At 40.7% G+C, this 23,977-nt stretch overlaps 2 protein-coding genes across 3 annotated transcripts in view; one reads left to right on the top strand and one right to left on the bottom strand.

The window, feature by feature from the left end:
- Nucleotides 1–4,870, bottom strand: part of CLTRN (collectrin, amino acid transport regulator) — a 32,707-nt gene extending 27,837 nt beyond the window's left edge. For both annotated transcript variants that reach the window (XM_065677397.1, XM_065677400.1), the window contains exon 1: nt 4,753–4,870. In XM_065677397.1, the coding sequence (XP_065533469.1) occupies nt 4,753–4,855 (103 nt within the window). In that variant the 5' untranslated portion in view covers nt 4,856–4,870. The remainder of the gene's footprint in view (nt 1–4,752) is intronic.
- A 36-nt stretch (nt 4,871–4,906) lies between these two features.
- ZRSR2 (zinc finger CCCH-type, RNA binding motif and serine/arginine rich 2) lies at nt 4,907–23,976 on the top strand. Its single transcript, XM_065677396.1, has 11 exons — nt 4,907–5,013; nt 6,853–6,932; nt 7,067–7,166; nt 7,458–7,566; nt 7,904–7,990; nt 10,464–10,502; nt 12,328–12,443; nt 15,235–15,448; nt 17,792–17,847; nt 18,023–18,132; nt 18,767–23,976. Exons 1-11 carry the CDS (start codon nt 4,967–4,969, stop codon nt 19,246–19,248), a joined length of 1,440 nt encoding a protein of 479 aa, XP_065533468.1. The 5' UTR covers nt 4,907–4,966; the 3' UTR covers nt 19,249–23,976.
- The last annotated feature ends 1 nt before the right edge of the window (nt 23,977 follows it).

Genomic DNA, 23,977 nt, shown 5'->3' with positions numbered 1-23,977 from the left:
TTCCAAAGCCAGCATGTTTTTTAAACAAGCTAGGAGGACAAGCTAGACTAGAGCAGGTATTAGAAGAAAGATAACTTTTCTTCAAATTAATGGCATTTTTAAATACTGTCTTAAAAATCCCCCTAATCTTTCAGGTTACAAATGGCATTTTAGAGTATCAGCATAATGGAAAAAGACAGACATCCTGTCACTTCATATCTCGGTAATAAATCTACATGCATGGCTATTTTAGATCATTCAGCATAATCTAAAAAGACAGACATCCTGTCACTTCATATCTCGATAATAAAACTACATGTATGGGTTTTTAACCCATTTTAGCTCCCATTTTAGATTGATAAGTAGCACTGTTGAAGCATCTCTGCATTTATTTGCCACTAATTAACCAGTCAGGCATCGTCTGCTTTAACAAATGACAATCTACATGCATATATTCAAGGTATGGCTTTAACTCTGTTACTCTGTGAGGTGTTAGATTTTTAGATAGGTCTTCTTTTATAGTAACTTTGTTTTTCCTGACTACTGTTGAGCTACAGGTAACAGCTATGCAGAATCTCATGCATGATCTAATCCCAGAAATATCACTGGTCTAGTGGAAAGCACTGTTTCTCTTCCTGTACTAAATGAATTTACCTCATTGAAAATAACAGTATCCTGATGTTTTTTCAGTGTTTGCGACTTCCAGAAGTTCATGTATTATCTGTATGCATGTACTTAACAGTATATTGTAATTTGGACTTCCAAACAAATCAAGAGAGGACTGAAATTTCAAGAAAGCATATGACTTGGTAAAACAAACAAACCCCTTCAATCTTGTTGACATGATTAGCAAGGTACTTTTTGCTTCTTTCAAAGGCTTTGAAATGGAAAATCCCAGGAAAGTAAAATATTGAGAGCTATCATATAAGTTAATTAACAGCTATGGCCAAACTTAACCTCAGTTTTCAAATTTGACAAATTAACAGTTTTAAACTCTGAGGAAGTTAATCTTTAGTCTTAAATAGCTGTGTTCAACTCTCATGAGGGAAAAGTCAATGTGCTGTCAGCATTAGTCACTCATGGAAATGTACCTGGAGAACTGCAGATCTAATTGTACACAGTGCTTTGCAATTCCCCAGGTGAAATGGAAACAAACACTGCACACATTTTGCTGACTTCAGAAGCTCATGAGATTAGGATCTATGTGAATGACAGTATCATCCAAGAGACCAGGTCCAGTCTAAGTCTCATTAAATGGGAGTTTTTCCAGCAACTTTTGGGGAAACAGGGTGCTGAATGCAGACCGCCACCACTGTCATCACTGTAATAATGCAAAAGTGACTTACACCATCACGGTGTTTTCATCAGTGCTCACAGATCAGACAATATATGAGAAATCTGAGACAGTAGCGTAGCCACTGGGCAGCAGGCAGGGGAAGGATGTGCCCTCCAGAGTTCACATATACTGCCTTAAAATGTGCACTCTGCATTGGAAAGCACCAAGGATTGCCCACAATAGGCTGCAGAGGGTGTTGCACAGGATGATGCTCCTTCCATCATTTCACTGTTTAGTTTTTAGTACAATCCACATCCCTGTAGTGTCAACAAAAACTATTTCCCATCTCAAACCCACACTTCCTGAATGTCTCCTAGTCAACATCACTTTCTTGGTCAACCAAATCAGTGCCAGTGATTTATTGCCATTTGTATCATGCTCTCTTATGTCCATTTTCTTCAGGAAGGAAAATAAAAGCAGTAAGGTTCCATGAGGACCACTCTCCTATTGGAGTGTATGGCCAAAATTATGATGAGGGCAACTTTTAGGTAACCTATATGCTTATAAAAGTTACCTTCCTTTTTTCAACACAAGGCTTGGGCATACAACAAAGAGAGTGAACAGTTCTTATCTGCTTATGTCAGTCCACAATGGAAGGAAATATGAGAGAAATGGAAACCAGAAGCACAAGGAAATGAAGTGCAAATGTGTGCTAAATGGAGTACCTGTACTCTTGCCTAGAGTGGGTCTGCTGCATGCAGAATTCTGCGCACAAGTCTTAGAAGACACCCAGAGACTTATAATGTAGTGTGCTATGTAACTTCAAGTTGTAGGAGAAAAGTTTCTCCGTTCTGCCCTGTTCTGTGAAGTACCATCAGTGCATCCAGTATTGGCCTTCCTGTGATGGGGCTCATATAGTACCATACTGTACAGGTATATTTATTTTTCTTTAGGAAACATGGAAGAGTGAGTTCCACAAACTTTGTGTAGGTTTCCACAGAAATAAATTATGCTTGAAAAGGTCTGTCTGTGGTCTATAATCCCCATGTAAAGGCGAACAGCTACCAGCCAGAATGCCACATTACTTTGGGTATGTGAATGGCCATTTTTTGTTCCTTTCTGACACCTTATCAACTAAATTGTATGGAATTCTGTGCCTACACTTGAATATCAAGCTGCTATTATGTGTATAAATTAATAAGAATAAACAATATGGAGAAAAACACAATTATTGTATTCCTGTTTCAAAGAGTCATTTTTCCAGAGCTTTTTCCAGAACCATTATGAGTATCTGCAATAGTTGATGTATTTTGTGTTTTCTTACAAGAGATCCTCCTTTTCACTGCTGAAATATATAAGCTCAAGATCGCTCTCTCCCAAAGTATATCAGAAAAATGCCACAATGAAATGTCGCATACCAATGAAAGTCAGGCTTGACTTATAGATAAAGGAAGGTTACTGTTACAGCACTTACTGTGTTGAAAGGAAGGTGAAATGTTACAGTTGTAATTACTTAATGAAATAAGATTTATGAAACACATTTTCCCATGTTTTTTCAAAACTTTCATGCGTGACAATGGTAAAGTGCACAATACTGCCATCTTCTGTACCTAAGAAGCAGCAAATCATGTGTGGTTTTACATGTATGTTCTGTACAAACAGTAAAAATAATTAAAATGTCAAATCCTTCATTTTAAAAGACAATCCAGAATCTGAAACATTGTTAGGTAATAGCAGAGAGGTCACGGTCTGAATATTCACTGGTCAAACAGCAAACATAACTGCTGACTATAGCAGTCACATGCTTGCTTTGAGTAACTTCACCGAGCTTCGGCATAAATAAGAGAATGTTCATTATGCTGTTAACAAACAGCACAGTCAATTAATCCAGTTTTGACAAAGCCTGCTCTGGTATGCTTCTCTGCCTGCAGCTCAGACTATTTATGCACTACACTACCTCTAGGATACACAAGTTCCTACACTGTGGTTTCTGACAATAATTTAGATCTTAACAATGTACATTATTAATGGCTATGCAAAACGTGCCCAAGTAAAACCTAAAAATTCACTGCCTCTGAAGACTGCAATCCATAATGCATGCCACTGAGGAACTGATTACTGACAACTTGCATATTTCGACTCATCATATCCATGAGTGTATGTACATTGTAATTCATTTCCTGCCATGAAATACATTTATAACCAAGACGGGTAGTATGCCTCAGAGACAATTCTAGGAATATATCAGTAGCATCAGGTAAATTCATCAGTATACTAGCCTGATGTTCCCCTGCTATACTGGAGCTGTGACTTTCCTCCGCAGTTTCATAGGCTGTAGGCGAGGACAGCTATCCATCACCCATGTTCATAGCAGCCAAGAAACAAACTAGAAACTCGCCTTTTGGCAAGCATTGCACACCTCATGTTTCCAAACGTATGTCATGAGGTAACCAACACAAGAGAGGACAAACTGTCAGCAGCTAGTCACTTCAGCTGGGGAGTATTGACGTAGCACAGGCTGCAATGTGCTGAAAAAACCGCAAGACTAGCTGCTCCACGGTGCACCAAGTGCACTGCTTTACTCAGTAAGGCTGGGAAGATAACCACTATGAAAGATTCAGTGGACTAAATTAATTCTGGCCTTTAAAGACAGTTTAGTAAACTGGAATTTAAAATACTCTTCCACACGTTTGCTGAATCCTAGAAGTTCTTGGCTGGAGGAGTAACTTTCTCTCATCTTCTCAAATGTAAATATAAGAGCAAGGGATGTGAATTACAAGGAGAACCTGCTCAAGTGAGTCCAGAGGCCATGATCAGATGGGTGGTGCACCTGTCCTATAGAGACAGGCTGAGAGAGTTGTTCAGCCTGGAGAACAAAAGGCTCAGGACATACCATGGTGTAGCCTTCCGGTACCTAAAGGGGCCTACAAGAAATCTGGAGAGGGACATTTTACAAGCGCGCATAGTGACAGGAGAAAGGTGAATGGCTTTAACCTGGTAAATTTACATTAGACATTAGGAAGTAATTCTTCACTATGAGACCGGTGAGGCCCTGGCACAGGTTACCCAGAGAAGCTGTAGCTGCCCCATCCCTGGCAGTGTTCAAGGCCAGGTTGGATGTGGCTTCGAGCAACGAGGTCTAGTGGAAGGTGTCCCTGCCCATGGCACAGGGGTTGGAATGAGATGAACTTTAAGGTCCCTTCCAACCCAGTTCTATTTTACTATGATTCCACGAACAGCTCTGACCTCGTCTTCCAGATTTTACAGAGGCTAACTTTGATAATGAATAAACATGCTAAGAACAGCTGTAGCCGCCCGTCACCCAAACCTTGTTTTCTTCCCCCTGCATTCACTACCCAGCTCGCTGGAGCTGCAGCTTCACACGGCTGAAGGGCGGCCAGAAAACCACGGCTACAGGGGCCGTGTGCCATCAGCCCCTGTGCCTCCCAGCACCTTCCTCAGCGACCCAGCCACAACCGCCGAAGGACGGCAGGTACCCTTGCCCGGTCCCTCCGCTGCCCGGAGCTCGTCCACAGACCCCATTACCCCCCACGAGGCGGATTCGACCAACGCCGTCCCCGCCGGCAGCACAGTGCGCATGCGTGCTCTAACCTCCCACCCGGACCAGCCACCGCTCCCCGTTCGGGCTGCCGGAAGGGATTTTGCGCCCTTCCGCCGATGGATCACGTGATATCCCCCTGGTAACGCAAGATGGCGGCGCCCATGTTGCTGCCCGAGTCCCCTCTGGGGAAGTTGAGGTGAGGCCGAGGCTGGTATCGTTACTGGGCCTCCCCGCCGCATCTAGGGGAAAGGGGAAGGGCCTGAGGATCCTCAAGGAGGGTCGTGGCCCAGCCCTGGCCGATACCACCCGTGCAGTACAGCGGCTGCTGCTGAGGCCGCCTCGCGGACGGGCCTAGGAGTGGCGCAGCTTACGTGCGGCAGCGGCCATGGCTGTCCGGCCGCCGCCGGGCACGGGAGATGAGCGGGATGTGTGCAATCGACGCCCGTGGGGGGCGGAGGTTGGAGCGCGGCCTAGCGCTCGGGATGGCCAGCGGGGCTGTGGGGGACTCCCGGAGGAGGGGCCGGAAGCGGGATGGGGGTGGGGGAGGCACAGTGCCGCGGGACGATCAGCGTTGCCAAGAGGGGAGCTGGAGCGGAGGTCAGCGCTCCAAGCGCAGGGAAAAGGGTGGCTACGGGGCGGTGGGAGGCTCGGCGAAGGCCGCGGCGCGGGGAGACAGCCGACAAATCCCGCGCCCTCCGCGCATGGCGGGATTCCTGCTCCCTGTCTTCACAAGCGCCTACGCTCTGCACTTGCTGGAGTGGCCTTCATCGCCAGTGCTGTGTGGCTGGAGGGGGAAGCGAGCCGAGTCGCTGCTCCTTGGGCTTAAGCTGTTTGCCCGTCTGCTCGTGTGCTGCTGTGGGCTGGGAGTGAGGAGAGTTGCTGTCTCTGTTTCTTAGGCTTCACGAGCAGCTAAGGAAATCTGGGGACTGGGAAGGAGGTATCCTCACTTGTCGGCTTGAAGCCCCTGCTGAGTGGATGAGATTCGCTTCAGGCAGGTGGCATTACAAGAGGAGTCACTAGGCTTGTTTGACAGATCAAATGCAGGAGGCTCAGATGTGGGCATTGCATGCGGTCAGGCATTGCTCTTTGAGTGCAAATGCTCTGTTGCTGGAATAACTACCATGACGGCATGCAGATGGTGAGGTTGTGAGTAAGCCTGAACAGAAGGGTTAGAGATGCAGGTGAGGTTCTGGCTGTCTGATTTACACATATGGAATCTTTTAAAATTACATACTTCAAAGCTTGAAGATTTTGATCTCCTATTTGAATATTTGGCATGGCAGAATGGCAAGAGCTGAAGATCATCTTTTCCTCCTATTTTTCCATTATGAAGTGGCTAGAAAAAAGAAAGTTAGAATGAAATATGATAGAAAAGGTGTTGATATGAAAAGGCTTTCAGATACTTAAGGGTTTTATGACCATAACAAAAGCATGGTGTTGTTTTTAGGCAGCCTTGCTGAACTTTCAGACAAGGAAGGATGAATCTGGCCAAGTTTCAGTAGCAGAAGAGTAGACCTGAGCATTGTCTGCAGTGGTGTTGAAGTGTGCTTTTCTTACCTGTACGTTAAGGCTGCTGCATGTAGAGAATATCAAAGGAGATGGGAACAGACTTAAAATTTCGTACCCTATGGAAGAGAGGAAGACTAGAATGAAATGAAAGTTGTGCCAAAATTGTAGGATAGGAGAGCAGCAAATTTTTCTCCCTAATCTTACCTAGTATCCAAGTTTCAGGAACTAAGGGAGATTTCATGGAGTTGGCAATAACATCCATACTGCACAGCTCAGGAAGTGTTGAGACCTTCTGTGTTGAGTCCAAATGTGATTGCTGCTGCTGTCTGTCTGCATGCAGCTCTGGCAGCAGGGCTACAGATTCATTATCATGTCAGATGTCCCTGTAGAGTTACTGTTTCATATGAATAGCTGTTAATTTCGTGGTTTGTGGGGTTTTGGACTGCTGATGTAAATTGAGTGCATGTATGAAGTAAAAACCGTTTGCTTGGCTGTTTTAATGTAATTTATATTCTCTTATCCTTAGCCATCAAAAATACAGAGCTATTCTAAAGAAAGAAAAACGAAAAAAAAAGCGGCAGGCGCTTGCCAAACTAAGAGACTCTGGTAAGTGTGGTTTGTATTGTCAGTGGAACAAGTAGGTTGTGATTTTTTTGTTTTTTTAAATGATATAATTTTGTGTACCTTTGCTGAGTACAGCATCTAGTTATTTAGATGCATTGTTTTGTGGGTTTTCTCAGAAACTACAGAAAAAGATGAATCAGTGTCAGAGGAGGAAGAGGAGGAAGTGGAAGAAGAGGAGGAAGAAGAAGAAGAAGAAAAGAAACTTGAGGCAGAAAGGTGAAAAATCTAGAAAATGCCATATATGCAGTAGATGCATTTGTAGTTAATTACACTTTGATACTTTGAAAAGTTTCAATATAGTCTGTAAAACAATCCATTTTGTCTATTTGGTTGGCAGTACAGTTTTTTCTCTAAAGTCTGAATGATTCCTATGGAATTTTCTCTTTTAATGAAGATTGGATGACCTGTAATTATTCCTGAACTTACACATTTTAATTGTGTGCATGAAAAATCCATCAGTTGTGGGTAATTAATTTTTGTCTAAGTGGTATCTGGTTTCCTTGGTAGACAAAAGCTACATGAACAGTGGTTGCTGAGAGAAGAAAAGGCCCAAGAAGAGTTCAAGCTTAAGAAAGAAAAAGAAGAGGCTGCAAGAAAACGTCAAGAAGAAGAAGAGGTGATGTATAAACCAAGTATTACAGTTGTGTCTGGCAGCAAGGTAAATTTAGAGTAGTATATTTTACTGTTCTGTAGTGGACTCAGTTTTCTTGATGTCTGTATGTTTGAAAGAGTAAGCTCTTCTTTCTTCCACTCTAGAAGAGCAAAATAAAAATGGGGGAAAAAAACACTCTTTAAGTTTTTTTTCTTTTTTTCTCTAGAGATTTAGTTGCTTATGACTGGATGAAAACTTAATGGTCAGGGAGTTGTATTACAACATGATTGTTTTGAATTTGACTGATTATAAAGCATTAGTTTCCTTAAGTAATTTTTTTTTTATTTTTTTAATCATAAAGAGGAAGATAAAAGAAGAGTGGGAAGAGCAGCAAAGAAAAGAGAAAGAAGCGGCACAGCAGAAGCAGCAGGAGAAGAAAGAGAGAGAGGTGATTCCTGGCAGTGGGAGGATAAACATGTTGCATATCTTCTTACATTATCAGATACAGCACTCTGCATGTTGGAAGAGGGATTTCATCCTAATTAGCTATTGTATCAATGTGTTAGAATACTATTGCTCTTGGTTCTGTCTATATTCCTGAAACTGTTATTCATTGTGAGAGAGGATACAGTGAATCCATATACCTAGAAGCAACTAGGTTTTCATAGTATGCAATTTCTGTATCTATTAAATACAAAAACACACTGTGAATTCAGGTTCTGATGTACACTTTTTGCATCATGCATTAAAGATAATACTTAATAGAATCACAGAATGGTTTGGATTGGAAAGGACATTAAAGCTCATTCAGTTCCAACCCACTGCCATGGGCAGGGACACCTTCCACTAGACCAGGTTGCTCAAAGCGCTGTCCAGCCTTGGCCTTGAACACTTCCAGGGAAGGGGCAGCCACAATTTCTCTGGGCAACATTTTCCATTGCCTCACCACCCTCACAGTAAAGAACTTCTTCCTTAAGATGTCCCAGTTGAATACAGCCAGTGTTGAAGAAAATGCCCTATGAGGATATGGAATATGGAGTTACATTGCTGCTGTTCCTTAACACAGTTCTTAAAAGATACAGCTCTTCTTTATGCGACTCATTCAACAGAACGTATCTTTTTTCAGAGCTCTTTGGGTGGAATAAAAAATGGTACTGAAGATACAAGGCAATGATAACTTTTCTCTTAACAATACATTCTTCTTAAGTTTTAGAAGTTGAATGGCCTGGCCTGGATATAAGATGTCCTGTAGAGAATTCCAACGTGAGGACTGGCCTATCACCAGGAAAGGGTGATTGCAGCTTTCTAGGATCGGTCATGTTAGCTTCTCAACAATCACAAAAGATTCCTGTCGTTTCACTGGGAGGTGTCTTGCTACTGTGTCTCATAGCCACAGCAGGAGAAGAGACATGGGCAAACAGGACTGGCTCCTGCATGCAGTAGTTGGTTTTGTCACTACCTACGTAACGCTTGCATGAGCAATGAAAAAGAACAACAGTTGTATTTCATGTCTTACTTCCTCTTGTGTGAAGTGTCCTATTTCTCTCTTTGTAGAATAGGGAGAGAAAATAATGGTTGTGTCCTTTATTTAAGGTTGAGTTATAGTTTCAAGCAGGTTTAACTGCTTCAGTGGTAACAGCTGGATTTTATTCCTTCTGTCTCCTTGTGTCTGGCTTTGCCCAAGCCCTCAGTGAGCTAATTTGATTCCCTGAACTAGATGGAAGCTGCTTTCTTTTTGGTTTGGTTGTTGGCTGGTTTGGTTGGTTTGGGTTTTTGTTGGCTGGGAGGATTTGGGGGTTTGGTTGGTTGTTTTTGGTGTTTTTTTCTGGGTTACTATTTTACTGGTTTAGTGGGTTGAAATGGCTCATAAAGGGCATTGACAGTCACCCAGAGGGAAACAGCACCCAGCTGTGAGTGGAAGCACTCATTTCAGCAGCAGAAAGTTGATCAGTTGATTTTGCCTGTCTCTTTAAACAGCAGTTTATTCAAATTCTGACTTAGTGATTTGAAAATAGATTTTCTGGTTTGGTGGGGTTTTAGTTTGGGTTTTGATCTTTCTTTTTTTTTTTTTTTTTTAGTTTTTGGTGTGGATATTTTTTGTTGGTTTTTTTTTTGTGATGTTTGATTTGTTTTGTTTTTCTTTATTAAGGTGAATAGTATCTGACATACTTGATAATTAGTACCAGATGCTGTCTGGATCCTCATGTTGGATTGCTTTTTTACAAAAAAAAATAAAAAATTTGCTCTTTTTTAATTTAATTAATTCTCTTCTGAATGAGAACAAAGTTTAAATGTCTTTTTTCTTTTTTTCATGGAACATCCTAGCATAATTTGTTAGAACACATTTCCAGCCAGTTTTGGAGGGTGACTATTGTTTTGCTCAGCCAACTTAGAAGTAGTAAGGGGAAAAATAGCCTGATTGTTTTCTGGTATTTGGAAGGCTAGATACAGCGAACTTATGATATTAAAGTTTCTCAACAGTTACATATTTTGCTTTAACAGAAGCTCACTAAGCAATTTGTTTTTCTTTGTGTTACATAGAATTTTCCAAGTTGAAAAGCTTAGGGCAGCTAAATGATGATGAACCTGTCTGTAACCAGACTGAGTACTAGAGCAAGAGATATATTTAAGTGCTCAGCAGCTCAATGATAGTTTTAAAAAAGAAAATGAAACTTTTAAAGTTGTCTAGCATTTAGATTAGAAAATCATCTACACAAGGGTGTTGTCTGATGTATCCTTTAACAGCTTTGTAGTACTTGAACTGCTACAGAGCAAAAGTAAACCTTCCATTTTTAAAGCAAACCTCATCAAACTTTTATTGTGTATAATCGAGTATTGTAAATTAGGTTCTTAACTAAAGAAACCAGATGTTTTGTGTGTCTTCAGGGTTTTCACTAGTCCTGTGTTTGCACCATTTATAGGCAGCTGTGCAGAGGATGCTGGATCAAGCTGAAAGCCAGGTATGCTCAGAGACTTTCTCAAAAAGAACTGAAAAATAATTTATTTGCCATCCAGTGTTTCCCTTCTAGCATGTTGTCCATCTGCTCTCAAGAACCTAATGGCCTGATTAATATGTAGTGGCTTGCATGAGCTGTAAACAATTATTTACTCTGTGGAACATAATTAAGCGTATTTCTGTCTGGTTGGTGGCAGTGCAGTTGTGCATGCTCATTCCTATTCAGAAGATCTGAATCAAAATAAATCTGGAAATACTGCTATGTGCTGTTCAAAAAAAAAAAAAAAAGCAAAATACTGTGTGCGATGGTTTATATGTGAATTAGAATTCTCAATAAATCTGTCAGTCCTTCTGGGTAGCAAGACAAACTTGTCTTTTTAAGCAGATGGCAGGCTCTAAATAAAAGGATTCTGTAGTAGAGGAGGGCAGGGATCTGTAACGGGAAAAAAGAAAGGTGGGGGAGGGAGAAGCTGCCTGCTTGGGTGCCTGGAAAAGTGTGGATCGCAAGCTGGCAGCATGTGGTTTTCATTTGAATCTTAGGGAGGATGAGTTCAATCTTCCCACTGCCTTACAGAATAATTTGGCTTTGTATTCGTGTCCTGTGTTAAACTCATGAAGATTCTTGCTCTGCTTAAACCACGGCGTGAATCTGAACATTAAGTTTTAATCTAGTTAACCCACTGAATGTTGATTGCCATAGCTACATTGGAGTTGAATTCAGTTCCAAATTATGTTTAAACTGTTCTTTAGGTAGGGAATATAACTGTTTCATAATATGTGTGAAAAAATGCTCTGAGCTATCTGCCCAGAGCTCAAGATGTATTAGCAGCCATTTCTGCAAAGGAATAGGCAGAAATGTGCTATGTTAGACACTTCATTATAGTATCAGCGCAGGGATCAGTTATGTGCTGTCGAAGCAACAGTGCTGTTAAGTTGCAAGAAAATTGTGTCTGAGAGTCATGAACAGAACTAGTAGCAGGGCCAAATGCTCCTTGTAAGTAAACAGTTTTCATTTGATTTAAAATGAGAACTTAGGTGAGTCAGCTGTACAAATCTTTTGATTAACAAAATGAAAATTCCCTGTTTAAAAAGTGCTTTTTGTGGTCAGTCATGGCCTGCAACTTGATAATCCCATTTTGAATTACAGAAATTTTAATGGCCTGAGATTATAGTATGGGAGCTTTTACTTCCAGCGCCAACTGAGAATATTTTTTTTTTTTTAATTCTGGCCTTCGGCATGTTACTATTATTTTAGCCATTTCTAGCTGCACAAAAATAATAATGATGGTAACCTTACTGAGCTCTGAGCTGTTGTAGAGGCAAATGAGTAAATAGTCCTAGCTTTCTATCTGCCAGGTTTATGAAGGGGTGCTCAGCAGGTCCTGGTCTGAAGTAGGTAACTGGCTTAGCTGAATGGAAAGAACCTGTCCAATATTTGTAATTCTTGTGGAAAACAAATGAAATTGCTGCTTGAGGGGCAAATACATTGCAACTTTTTTTTGTTATAAAATATTAAGAAGCTTTTCATTTAACAGAAGAAAGCATCCAGTTTAGTGATTTTTTTTTTTTTTTTGTTAAAAAAAAAAATAAAGACTTGTTCTTAAAACTGAGCAAGTATCAAGAAAAGAGGTGTCCATCACCAGAGACCCAAGCCACTGGGCAGCTTTGTAACACAGTGCTTAAAGTAGGTTCAGCTTGCCATGTAGTAACACAGTGCTCATAAATGCATATGAATTTAATTGGTGGTAGTGGTTTTATTTTGACATTGCATTTCTTTATTCTTTTTTAACTTCTGTGTATTTTAATGTTTGGGTTTTTTTTTCCCACAGCTGGAGAATGGTGTGACCTGGCATAACCCAGAACCCCCAGAGAATATAGGAACAGAGAAGGATAGAGCGAATTGCCCATTCTACATTAAAACAGGTTCCTGCCGATTTGGAGACAGGTAATTAATTGAATATTTACCAGCAAAGGAGTGTTTTGGAGAGATGAAAGGGAAGCAACTTCATTAGGTCATATGCAAACTGAAGAAAAATTGCTATGCAAATTACTTTTAATTTATTTGGATGTGGTTATGTTATTCATGATGGAACCAGACACTGAAAGTAAAAGTGTTCCCTAGCTGGACTTGAACTGTTTATTGTTATGGCAAGTTACTGATGTTGCATTCTGGTTACATTGGTCAGACTGATTTTTCCTTTGCTCTGATGCATGCACAGATATATTCAAACAGAGTACGTTTGATTTCTGCTATTGGTACAGGCTTGTTATGTCATCTGGCTAAAAATCCCTGATTATTTTGTGTATTATGGAGGAACTATAACTCAGCAGAGAAAGACTCTGATAATTATTATATGAATTGTCAGCATAAACTAATAAGGCTATTTTACTAATTTGTACCACTGTCCAGCTATTGTAGCCTTCTCTATCCTAGAAGTAATTTGTTTCAGTCTGGTGTATGTTGTGGATAATTATGTGATAATGCAACTCTGTGGAAGCTTCAAGTCCACACAGAATCACAGAATAGTTAGGGTTGGAAAGGACCCTAAGATTATCTCGTTCCAACCCCCTTGATGTGGGCAGGGACCCGTTGCAGTAAACCATGTCACCCAAGACTCTGTCCAACCTGGCCTTGTTCTCTTCCCAGGGATGGAGCATTCACAACTTCCTTGGCAACCCATTACAGTGCCTCACCACCCTCACAGTAAAGAATTTCTTCCTTGTATCTAACCTGATCTTCCCCTGTTCATGTTTGAACCCATTACCCATTATCCTATCAGTCCCCAATGAAAAGTCCCTACCCAGCATCCTTACAGGCCCCCTTCAGATGCTGGAAGGCTGCTATGAGGTCTCCATGCAGCCTTCTCTTCTCCAGGCTGAACAACCCCAACTTTCTCAGACTGTCTTCATATGGGAGGTGCTCCAGCCCCCTGATCATCCTTGCGACTCTCCTCTGCACTTGCTTCAATAGCTCCATGTTCTTACACATCTTTATTCTGACATGTGTCAGAATTCCTAAACAAAACTTTGGCCAGCTATTTCACTGCAGGCAGCATTTCTACTTTTCAGATGTTTAGTTCTTTGTATTCTTTATAGTATTTGTGTTTCAGAGATATTTAATGGAGGTAACCTCCTTGGATTAATGATGGATTGCATAAAAATCAGTTTTGCTTTGAACTGTGAACAGCCTTGGTAAATACTGAGAAATACCATATTCTGCCTTTCTTGTCTCACCTGTTGTTATTGACATCAGCTACCTCTCCTTCATCTTCCTTCCTCTTCCTGACATACCTGCTTCCTCCATATTCTGGTCATTTTAACCTCTGGTGTTGATGATAAGTTGAAGGACCAAGGCATAACTAAGATAAGGACTAGAAGAATGGGTTGGAAGCTGAAATGGCCCTCAGTGGTGAAAAATTGAGAGCCAGTATTATCAATAATTGCTGAATCTTGTCAAAGCTCACTGTGTCTTGAAGAAGGTAAAAACTAGCTGAGTTCACCATTATTAATTTCCCCAGTAATTCAAACCCTAATATTTTGTAGTAATACTGGATTTTGGGCAATTCATTTTCCTCAAGGCTGATTGTATTCTGTGAAATGCTGTATTAATTTTGTGTACAGACAGTATTGGTTGGGTATAATATTTTGAGCTGCTATTATTCTATGAGCTTCTATTCTATTGTATGATTCTATTCAAATAGAACAAATTAATTGTCTCTGGTTTTAGTTTTCAGTTTGGAGTTTTGCTTTTGTCGGTAGTTTTTTGAAGTCAGAAGTGTCAACCAGAAAGTGAGAGTCAATTTCTGACTGGTTGGATGCAGAAAGAAACTTCTGATCTGAAGTCTAGTTTGCAATTGCCCATTTTGAGACCTGACCTCCTCCAATTTGTCTGTGCTTTGCAAGTGCTAGATAAAGAGAGTAGACTAGTCTGACTTTTTCTGATCATGTCTTGAAAAGGAGAAATGTGTTGGAGAGTGCATGACCCAGTTGCTCAGCGCAGTGTTTGAAATGGAGATCATAAAGCACAGTGAAATAAACATGATGGCTAACATCTGTGTTCATACTAAACCTAAAGGTTTGTAGAGCAGAACTGTGTTTTAGCATTTGAGGGAGGTAGCCTGAACATGATGGATGATGAGGGAGGTCTAATACTTTTATGGCTGCCAAGAAGATGCAGTTTAAGGTAAGACTTACTTAGAAGAATCCATTTTTTTTTTTTTTTTTTAGAAGTGGAAAAACACCAATCTTGTACTCATCCAATTTCAGGTCTAAATGTGCCTGCCTTCCCTCAATTCTTCTCCCCACCCCTGTATGATAAGAAAAACTTCAGTAAAAGTTGTCCAACTTGCAAAATAAAGAGCAAGGACTTGCTTTAAAATGTCTTAAAAGACTGTCAGTAGTCTTTTCTATAAAGCCCTCCATAAGCGGGCAACATTGTTTAACCTAGTAGCCTAAAAGAACTTCAGCTCTTACTGTGTTATTAGTACCTATAGCTTTTGCAGATGTGCATTTTTAAGTAAGAATGTATTTATGCATGGCAGAAAGCACTAATGTTATATGTAAACTCACTTCTGAAATAATTGTTTTAATAATTGAAGTACGTTAATCTTTCACTAACTGATTTTCTGTTGTAATATGTGTAACTTGAAATGGGAAGCATTTGAAGTTTCAGTAGGTGCATCTTTGGCTCACAGTGATGCTCTTTTCACTTTCCTTTCTTCACTACAAATGTCCAGGTGTTCTCGCAAGCATAACTATCCAACATCTAGTAAGACACTACTCGTTCGAGGGATGTTCATCACTTTTGGCATGGAGCAGTGCCGGAGAGATGACTATGACACAGATGCAAGCCTCGAGTATAGTGACGAGGAGACCTACCAGCAGTTCCTGGAGTTCTACGAGGACGTGCTCCCCGAGTTTCAGAACGTCGGGAAGGTTGTGCAATTCAAGGTATGCATCTGAATGTAACAGGTTGTTAAATATCTAACATATACCACCTAAGTTGTGTTTTACTAGCCTTAACAAGAATCGTGTCCAGCATGCCTTAGCTAAATCCCATGTACACAAGAGAACTATACAGTTTCCTTACAGCAAACTGTACATCTCTCATGTCACTTGTAAACTTGTCAATGCTGTTGTAGAGCATTTTCTTACTCTGGGTAAATCTTCCCTCCTGTTCCCTTGACTGTTATAAAAGCTTGTGCTTTTATATTGCAAGTTACTCATACTGCTCAACAGTCCACTTACCTCACAGTCCCTGCTTTACTTAGCCCTTGATAAGCCCCAGAGGGTCCACTAAGACTGTTAGACAATATGTCTGAGCTATTGTATTTGTGCCTAAGGAATGAAATAGTGGGGATATAAAATGTATTTGGACTATAAACCCAAACAGTGTAATTTTAGAGCTTGTTGGATAAAATAAAATCAAATTAAAATGAATTGCAACAGTAGTAGATATTTTCGTAGGAGGAATTATAAAAAGGTAAGTTACGTAAATGGTGTCGAGATTTGTCATCTATCCTTGGTTTATGTGCTTGGTTTGCTGAACATTCTGTACTGAATTTTCCCCATTTATATTATGATCTCTTATGGGGGGAAAAAGAAAGACCTGTATATGGAGACCCCAGAGATGAATGATATGTTTACAGTCCCATGTTGCCTCAAAATACGCAGCCTGGATAGTGAAATCTCCTTGCAGTGAAGTCTGGTGCAGCATCCTTTCCTGCTTGCCATTCCTGAGTGTTTTCCTGCAGTCACCAGGAGGCAGGCAGTGCCTTTCCTCCTTTTGTTTCCATCTACTGACAGCTGCCTCAGAACTGAGATTGCATTAGCATTTCAAGAAAGAGGAAAGTAGAAAAAGTGAATTTTCAATAGCTGTATAATAAGCTTTCTAGGTAAAAAATCTTCACTGGTTTGGAGGAGCATCCTCTCCACGTTTTGACTCATGGAATATTAGCAGGCTATGCTCCAACCTAGAAGATGGGATATAGATTCCCGATGGAGTGTGGGTGGAAATGCTGTCTTGGCATCGAACTCGGATCCTTGACTTTGTATTGTTGTTATATGCAACTGTGCAAAGTTGCACCTTCTTGGGTCCCTGTGACTAATAATGGGATAAGAGCTTTTAGCATGGCATTTCTCAGCTTTTGAAGCAATCGTGCAACTGTAATATGATTCTCATGGGTGTTTTCATTTATTAGAGATACTCAGAAATTGCATGTTGGCTTCAGGGGTCTTAACTGTGAGCTGAGTCTCTGCTACCATTTGGAATCAGATTATGCACACCCCTCTCTTACAGCTGACTTCCGTTTCCAATGTGGCCTAGGGTTTTATTCTTGCTGTTCTTTCTGGGAAGCTACTTCAGAATCTGGCAGATCTGACAAAGCACACTTCTTTTCCCACCCAAAAATGTCTATGGCAAAACCATTCTTGGTTTTGTGTTGACATTGTTTATCTCAGAGTTTGACTGCTTGTTCTGTACTGTTGAATTATTCAACTGCCTGTGGTTGTGTCTGAAGCCCTTGCCTAATGCAGTTTACAGAGAGGTGTTCTCTGAGGGCCAGTCGGGGTTCAGTGATGAAAGGAGCCACTTGCGTCATTAGATCCTGATATCAGAAGAGGCCTCGGGGCAAAAGAAGCTGGGTACACTGGTCTGCCCTGGAGAACTGGGTTCTTGCCTGCTTGGGCCATCCCACCTCAGAATCTTTTGTAACTAGCAACAAGCTTTTTGGAAGTTGAATAATGTATTTTTGAGGCTTTTAGATATACTTTGAATTCTAAATCATTATGAAAAAAGGTGTTTCAAAACCGTTCATTGATGAAAGCTAGTGACTTCAGCTTTTCTAACTCATCTCAGGATGCTGTGAAGGTAAATGGCTCTAAAGATTCTCTTACTGTAAAGAATCCCACATTTCCACATGAGGATACTACTGATCATTTTCAGAGCAGGATTTGGCTGTTGCAGAATAGAGGTGGTCCAGACAAATGCAAGACAATTAGTACAGGCTGTCTTGCAGACTAAGTGAAGCAGAGGTCCCAGAGTTAATAAAAGCATAATGCTGGAAACCATCAAACATAAGCCAGAAGGGTGGGTTTTTGTTTGTTTTGTGGGGTGTTCTGTTTGGGATTTTTTTGGGTTTTGGGTTTTTTTTGGCTAAAACTAAGTTTTCAGAAGATCACTTGTAAGTTCACATTGATGAGCTGTGATAAATTGGAATAGAAGGATCTTAGCATGTGGGAGCTGCTGTATAGCATAAACCTTGAGTTGTGCCAACTTTGTTTCCATCCTCTTAGGTCAGTTGCAACTATGAGCCTCACCTTCGAGGAAATGTGTATGTCCAGTATCAGTCGTAAGTACTCGCAGTCTTATAAAGTTTTACAACTTAACTCCAAACTTCAGTAAAAACACTGTCTATATAACCCAATTGATTCATTTTCATACTATAACAGGAGCCTAAAATTGGTAAATAGTATCTGAAGTGATTGTAGAATGATAATGTGATTTGTCATTTTTACTTATCAAAGGGAGAAGGACTGTCAGGCAGCTCTTGCTCTCTTCAGTGGACGATGGTATGCAGGCCGACAGCTTCATTGTGAATTTTGTCCTGTGACAAGGTGGAAAACTGCTATATGTGGTGAGTCACAAACTGAGAATGTGTGTTACTGAAAGTGTACTTCTGGAAGTGAAAAAAAGGGAATTAGCCTGTAGTTTTCAGATCTGCCTAATGTTGTAGTTCATTTTTGTTTGGAAGACAAACATGCTGATTTGCTTGAATGCAGATCTAGGAAGGAAAGGGAATATTCCTGCCATGTCACATGTGTGTCTGAATTGTTCTAGTGGATTTGCCTTGGACTGGAAAAGAAGGTTTGGATCTGTGCTTTGGAAATAATAATGTTAAAGTGAAACTACATGAAGTACCAATTTATCTTTTTAAAAAGCAACAGCAGTTTCTGAACCATCAGTTCTTAGCAGTAGCTATCACATTCGACTTACCTATATTTACATTCTTAGATTAAGGTAGTAAAAGAATTTATGAAAATTGTTTTAAGCTAAAACCTTCATAGCTGTTAGAAAGTTAATTCCAAGGAAAGTACATATTGAAAATTAATCTTGTGTAAATTAAATCGACGGGAGGTCAGATGCATGTTTTTCTGTTTGAAGGTGTGAAATGCAGTTTATTAAGTTTCTTCTGGTAGGCACATAATGAAGAAAGGGATTTAACAGGTCTGGTTCATAAAAAAAAAAAAGCAAACCGTAATCTGTTGCAGGCTTATTTGAAAGGCAGAAGTGTCCAAGAGGGAAACACTGCAATTTTCTTCATGTATTCAAAAATCCAAACAATGAGTTTTGGGAGGCCAACAGAGACATACGTATTTCTCCCGAACGGACTAATCAGTTGTCTAAAAACTCTGAAAGGAGAAAAAGGACAAGCCATCGTGATGACTATTACAGCCGCTCAAGGAGAAGGGGCAGCCCCAGCCCAGATCATTCTTACCGGAGAAATGGAGAATCTGAGAGAAAAAAGAACCGCCGCAAAAACAAGAGAAGGCGCCGATCGGGAAGGTCAAGAAGCCGAGAACGGAGGAGGTCTCACAGCCGGGGCAGAAAGAGGAGAGGCCGCAGTCGCAGCAGAAGTCATAGTCGAACACGCAGCAGGAGCAGAAGCCGGAGTTCCTCTCGATCCAGGAGCAGGGGTAAAAAGAGATCAAGCAGCAGAGGAAAGAATAGTGAAACTCCCAAAGCAAAGTGAGAATTACTTTTAGAAATTGGTAATTGATCAAACCTAGAGCTGACAAAGCAATCTTTCCAATAGGGCACCAGATATTTGAGTTTCAAATAAAGTGTTCTTGCACATTAAATGTTTCTTCCTAATAAAGGAACCTAATTCGTTGTGTGCTAAGCTTCAGAAAATTAAAAGTTTTAAGTCCTATATAAGGTGTGAATGTCAAGTACTCTAGCTACTCTGTCCTTCTGAACTGCTGCAACACCTGGATGCATACCGAGTACACATAGAGAGAGAAGTAAAGCTTATTTGGTATATGCTTATTACTGTGTTACGTGTGTGTTAAATGTTTACTGTCCCTGTCAGGAGTTAGTACAGAACAGCCAGTGTGCTGTAAATTCACACCGCAGCATATTGCAACCTGAAGCCTCTGTAGGAGACTGCCATTTATATTTTCCATCTGTTCATGGGAAATCTCTTTCAAGACAAAGTAAAAATAATCCTGTTATGAGTTGGAGAAAAGGAATCTAAAAAACATTGCTGTTTGATTGTATAATACTTTCCCAGTAGGAGCTTTGTGGTCACTTGTGTCGGATTTTTCTCTCTCCCCTGACAAAGCTGCCGAGTTAAGTGCCTGTAGGGATTGCAGTAGACTAAAACCAAGTAGGAAGTACACAGGAAAACAATTGATTTATTCAGTATCTTAATCCCCAAGTATGAGTGGAGACCATGAGGTTGTAATCCTCGAGTGGGGATAGAAAATACTGTCCTAACTCTTGGTTGCATACCATTTGTAGTTGAAAACAACCTGCCTGACCTGTGAAGGAGCGGTGGAAAAGTGCACATCTGGTAACCAAAGATGCATATATGTACTTTTGAAGGCTCAGGATGCTGGCAGAGTGGCTAAAGAAACTGAAGGGTTTATAGGTGAAACAATACTTCAGGTTTTTGGGAGAGGAGGGCTTGACTTTTTAGGATTATCTTACAAATGGTTTAAGACACCCTACTGCCTAGTTTTCCTGCAGTTAAGGTGGAGAGTAGGGTACGTAAAAATGAAGTTATCGGGACAAAACCTTTTTTAAGTGACAGCTTTATTAGCAAAGTACCTGCAATTAGATAAATCCTTACAAATATTTCTTCCCTTTTAAATAGAAGAATTGTGATATTAGCTGGACTGTACTTCACTGTTTAACTTAAGGTATTTAACTTGGGTACATAGGTGTCTTTAGGTGCTTGGAGAGAGCAGGTTGTGGCACTGAAGGTGCCCTGAAGGGTCTGCAGAGGCACTTCCTTTTCTTCAGCCTCTCCGAAGACCTTGGGCTTTCGCTATTAGAGTACAGTTCCGACCACTGAAGTCGGAAGCCTAAAGCAGAAATGCAGTGATCCCGAATAGGTATTCATTAACAATTCCTACAAAGTAATAAAGTCCCACAGAAAATCTGGATATCTAAACTTTACGACAGCATTCCTCACAAGGAACGTTTTTCCCCAAGGATAGTTCAGAGTGAATGAACATTGCTTCTGGATATAATATATATATTTTTGCTTTTCTAAATGCATACTGCACCTAGCATGCTGATTATACATTTTCCTTCTTTCATGTGTAATTGTTGTCCAATATGGGGTAATACAACAAAAGTGCTATATATTGATGTTCAGTTCAGAAATGACTTTCACTATATATTGTCATAACTGTAGGCAGAATTGTAGCTTAGTTAATTTGATTAAATGTTTTAGTTATTAACAGATGTAGGACTTGTAACTTAAGAGCATAACTTTTGAAATAATAACTTTGTTTTAAAGGCGTATTTCAAAGGATAGACAGCACTAAGTTTTAAATTACATTTGGGAAATTTGTGACCACTGGTTTCTTGTGCTGTACTTTTTTTGTGACTAGACCTTACAGGCAGATTTTCCCCAAGGTTTCTGTTTTTCCATAGATGCTCACTTGTCTAGTTGGGTCACTGGTGCAGAATGTGACAAATGCCAGTTCAGCTCCGTGGAGCAGGACTGAACTGGCAGGCCAGTAACACCTCCCTTTGGATGGCGCTGCTGGCTTCCCACAGCTGCTGCTGCACCAGCCTGCTGGTTAAGACTGACTCCTGCCATCTGTAGTGCACTGTACATCCTGTGTCAGGTGACAGGCTGTAGCTGAGTATTATCCGAGTGAAATAAATTGCTGAGCTCAAAGGGCAGTAGTGGAATGGGTAGTGGGAACCCGTGACCAGCAAAGCAGGCTTCTGCAGGATTAGAAACTGGGTGCCAGCTAATGCCCATATGAGAATTCCACAGGTAATTAGGCTCTGTGTCCCCATGGTTTTGTAATGGGATTTGGGAATCTGAGCTGCTGTATTTTTTAAAAAAAAAAAGTTCTTATAATAAATGAAAAAAAAAAAAAAAACAGAAAAAGACTTGCTCAGAGGTGCATGTAAAAATTTAAATATACTTTATTTCTGCTACTATAATGGCTGAAGCTTCAGCTTTTTTTTCTTGAGGCCTGGACCCAAATGTACCGGCTGTACCTGTGCAGTATAGGACTGGTAGCTGTAATTATCATTCTCTTCTACATGCAATCTGTTTATTACACAGAAACTGAATGCTGTAAAGCTGACATTTATTTTGCATTTGTTAGCATGAAACCTGGGATTCAACCAGTTTTCTGACTTCCATATTGTTTCCCTACTTCATAATCTTTAGTGTTACATGCATGGTTTTGTGTTTCCTTATTAGCTGAGTGAGCTTTTTATTCTGAAGAGACAAAAAGACTAGAAGTTTTTAAATGTTCAGCTTAATTCTTTTTCCAAAGGGGAGAAACCCAAGAAGAACACAGAAAGGATTTAAATTTGCAAGGAATAACTTGTTTTCACTGCCTGTTATTCTGCATTATTCCACATAAAAGGACCTTAGAAACTGAATTCATATTGGCCAAGGTTTGGTTTGGTTTGGTTTGGTTTGAAGGATGAGGGTAGTGAGGCACTGGCAAAGGTTGCCCAGAGAAGCTGTGGCTGCGCCATCCCTGGCACTGTTCAAGGCCAGGTTGGACAGGGCTTTGAGTAACCTGGTCTAGTGGAAGGTGTCCCTGCCCATGGCAGGGGGTTGGAGCTGAATGATATTTAAGGCCCCTTAACCATTCTAGAATTCTATGTTCCTGTGGCTGCTTAAAAGCAGTGGCTTTCAATATTTTCAATTGTGAATTCTGAAAGGCTGGCTGAGGTGGGTTAGGGTGATGAGCAAAGCAGGTGCTGACACAGAGTGGGATGAAGTTGTCAGGGCAGCAGGGGGGCCTTTCCTGGCAGGGAGATCACCAGGCAGGAAGAGCACATTTCCCAGTGGCAGGAGGGGAATAATGGCAGCGTGGTGGGAACTCCTGTGGACACAGGCAATAGTGTTACCCAGCAGCGCTCAGGCACCAGGGAGCAGGGCTTGTTCCCCTCTGCAGCAGCCTGCCCCAAGTTCTGCCTGCCCAGAGCAGCTTAACCATCAGTGGGGTGAGGAGTGGCAGGCGGCAAGGCTTTCCATTGCTCACGGAGTGGGACACCAGCACCTGGAAGGGCCTTTCTGCTCTGTCCCCTTCCCTGGCTTGTAGGGGAAGAGGCCTGGAATGCAACCCAAGTAACTTCACAGCTTTACATCCCTTGATGACAATATGTCTTTCTTGAATTCAGCTTTGCATTACTCCACTGGGCATATCAGGAATTGCCCTAAAGTTCATTAGTGACATTCCTTTTTTTTTTTTTTTCCCAAAAGAAACACAAAAGCCTGCTTAAAGATGCTGTTGCTTCTTGTCCTGGGTCAGCACTTCTTACAAAAACATTAAAGTCTGTGCTACTTAATAATTTAAAGGTTTAATTTACTTTCTTATATTATCTAAAGAGTGCAGCTGATTTTGCTTTCACTGCAAAAATTGTAATTAAAAGAAATCCCTATTATTCCACATATCCCTCTGTTCAGCACTGATGAATCAGCTAAATTCAGTATCTGTCTCTGGTTAAAAAAAAGATAAATGTAACGCTGACGAGGTTACACCTGGGTAAACTATGAGGCAGGTTACAAAGTGAGCTGTACAAGCACAACCCATGACACATGGTACCCTTCCAAAGGCAGACACAGGGCCACCATCATCATCATGGCATTAACCCCAAAGGAACAGCACATGCTTAGGAAGGGTTCTTCCAGTTAAAGACTAAGATTCAGTGAAGCTGAAGACACTCAAGCCAACAATCAACTTGTCTAAACAATCCAGAAAGTCTAATTAATGCTTGAGCTTTCCCCAACCCATTCCCTGTAAAACATGAAATTTAAGAAACAAACATTTCATGCTAAAGAAAAGGCCCTAAGATGGTGTCATGGTTTATGAAGTTTTCCCCATGCTTCTGATAACATCAACCAGTTCAGTTCTTTCAGAAAGCTGGAGAACAGACTGATCTGAGAGACTTTTGGTCGAGACCAAGACTGTGGCTATTGCAATGACTTGCTCATAATTCCATGTAAGGATCAGAATATTCAGTGTTATCCAGAGCCCTTTCTCAATGTGGTTTGTTTCAATTTGCAGATGAAATGGCACTACGCATCCACTTTAATAAATTTCATGTTTAATGTGGTAAGCCTTCCAGAAACTTGCCAATTTACCGCTTTCTGTACACTTTAAATGGATGTAAATAACTAATCTTGGACACAGTATACTCTCACATTTTTTTAATAAAGTGCTCAAGAACAGGTTAAGCACTGTAATAAAATTTCCCTTTTTCTAAGCTAG

This window comes from Lathamus discolor, chromosome 4, assembly GCF_037157495.1.
Source record: "Lathamus discolor isolate bLatDis1 chromosome 4, bLatDis1.hap1, whole genome shotgun sequence".
In the NCBI taxonomy this organism is placed as follows: domain Eukaryota; kingdom Metazoa; phylum Chordata; class Aves; order Psittaciformes; family Psittacidae; genus Lathamus; species Lathamus discolor.
Note: the sequence above shows the minus strand (reverse complement) of the source record. Positions and strands in the feature narration are given on the sequence as shown.

Excerpts from the sequence above, each read along its gene's own strand:
- ZRSR2 (XM_065677396.1), top strand. The coding sequence starts at position 4,967 with ATGGCGGCGCCCATGTTGCTGCCCGAGTCCCCTCTGGGGAAGTTGAG. Across the intron at positions 7,991-10,463 it reads AGGAGAAGAAAGAGAGAGAG|GCAGCTGTGCAGAGGATGCT; the intron begins GTGATTCCTGGC and ends CACCATTTATAG. Across the intron at positions 15,449-17,791 it reads GGAAGGTTGTGCAATTCAAG|GTCAGTTGCAACTATGAGCC; the intron begins GTATGCATCTGA and ends CCATCCTCTTAG.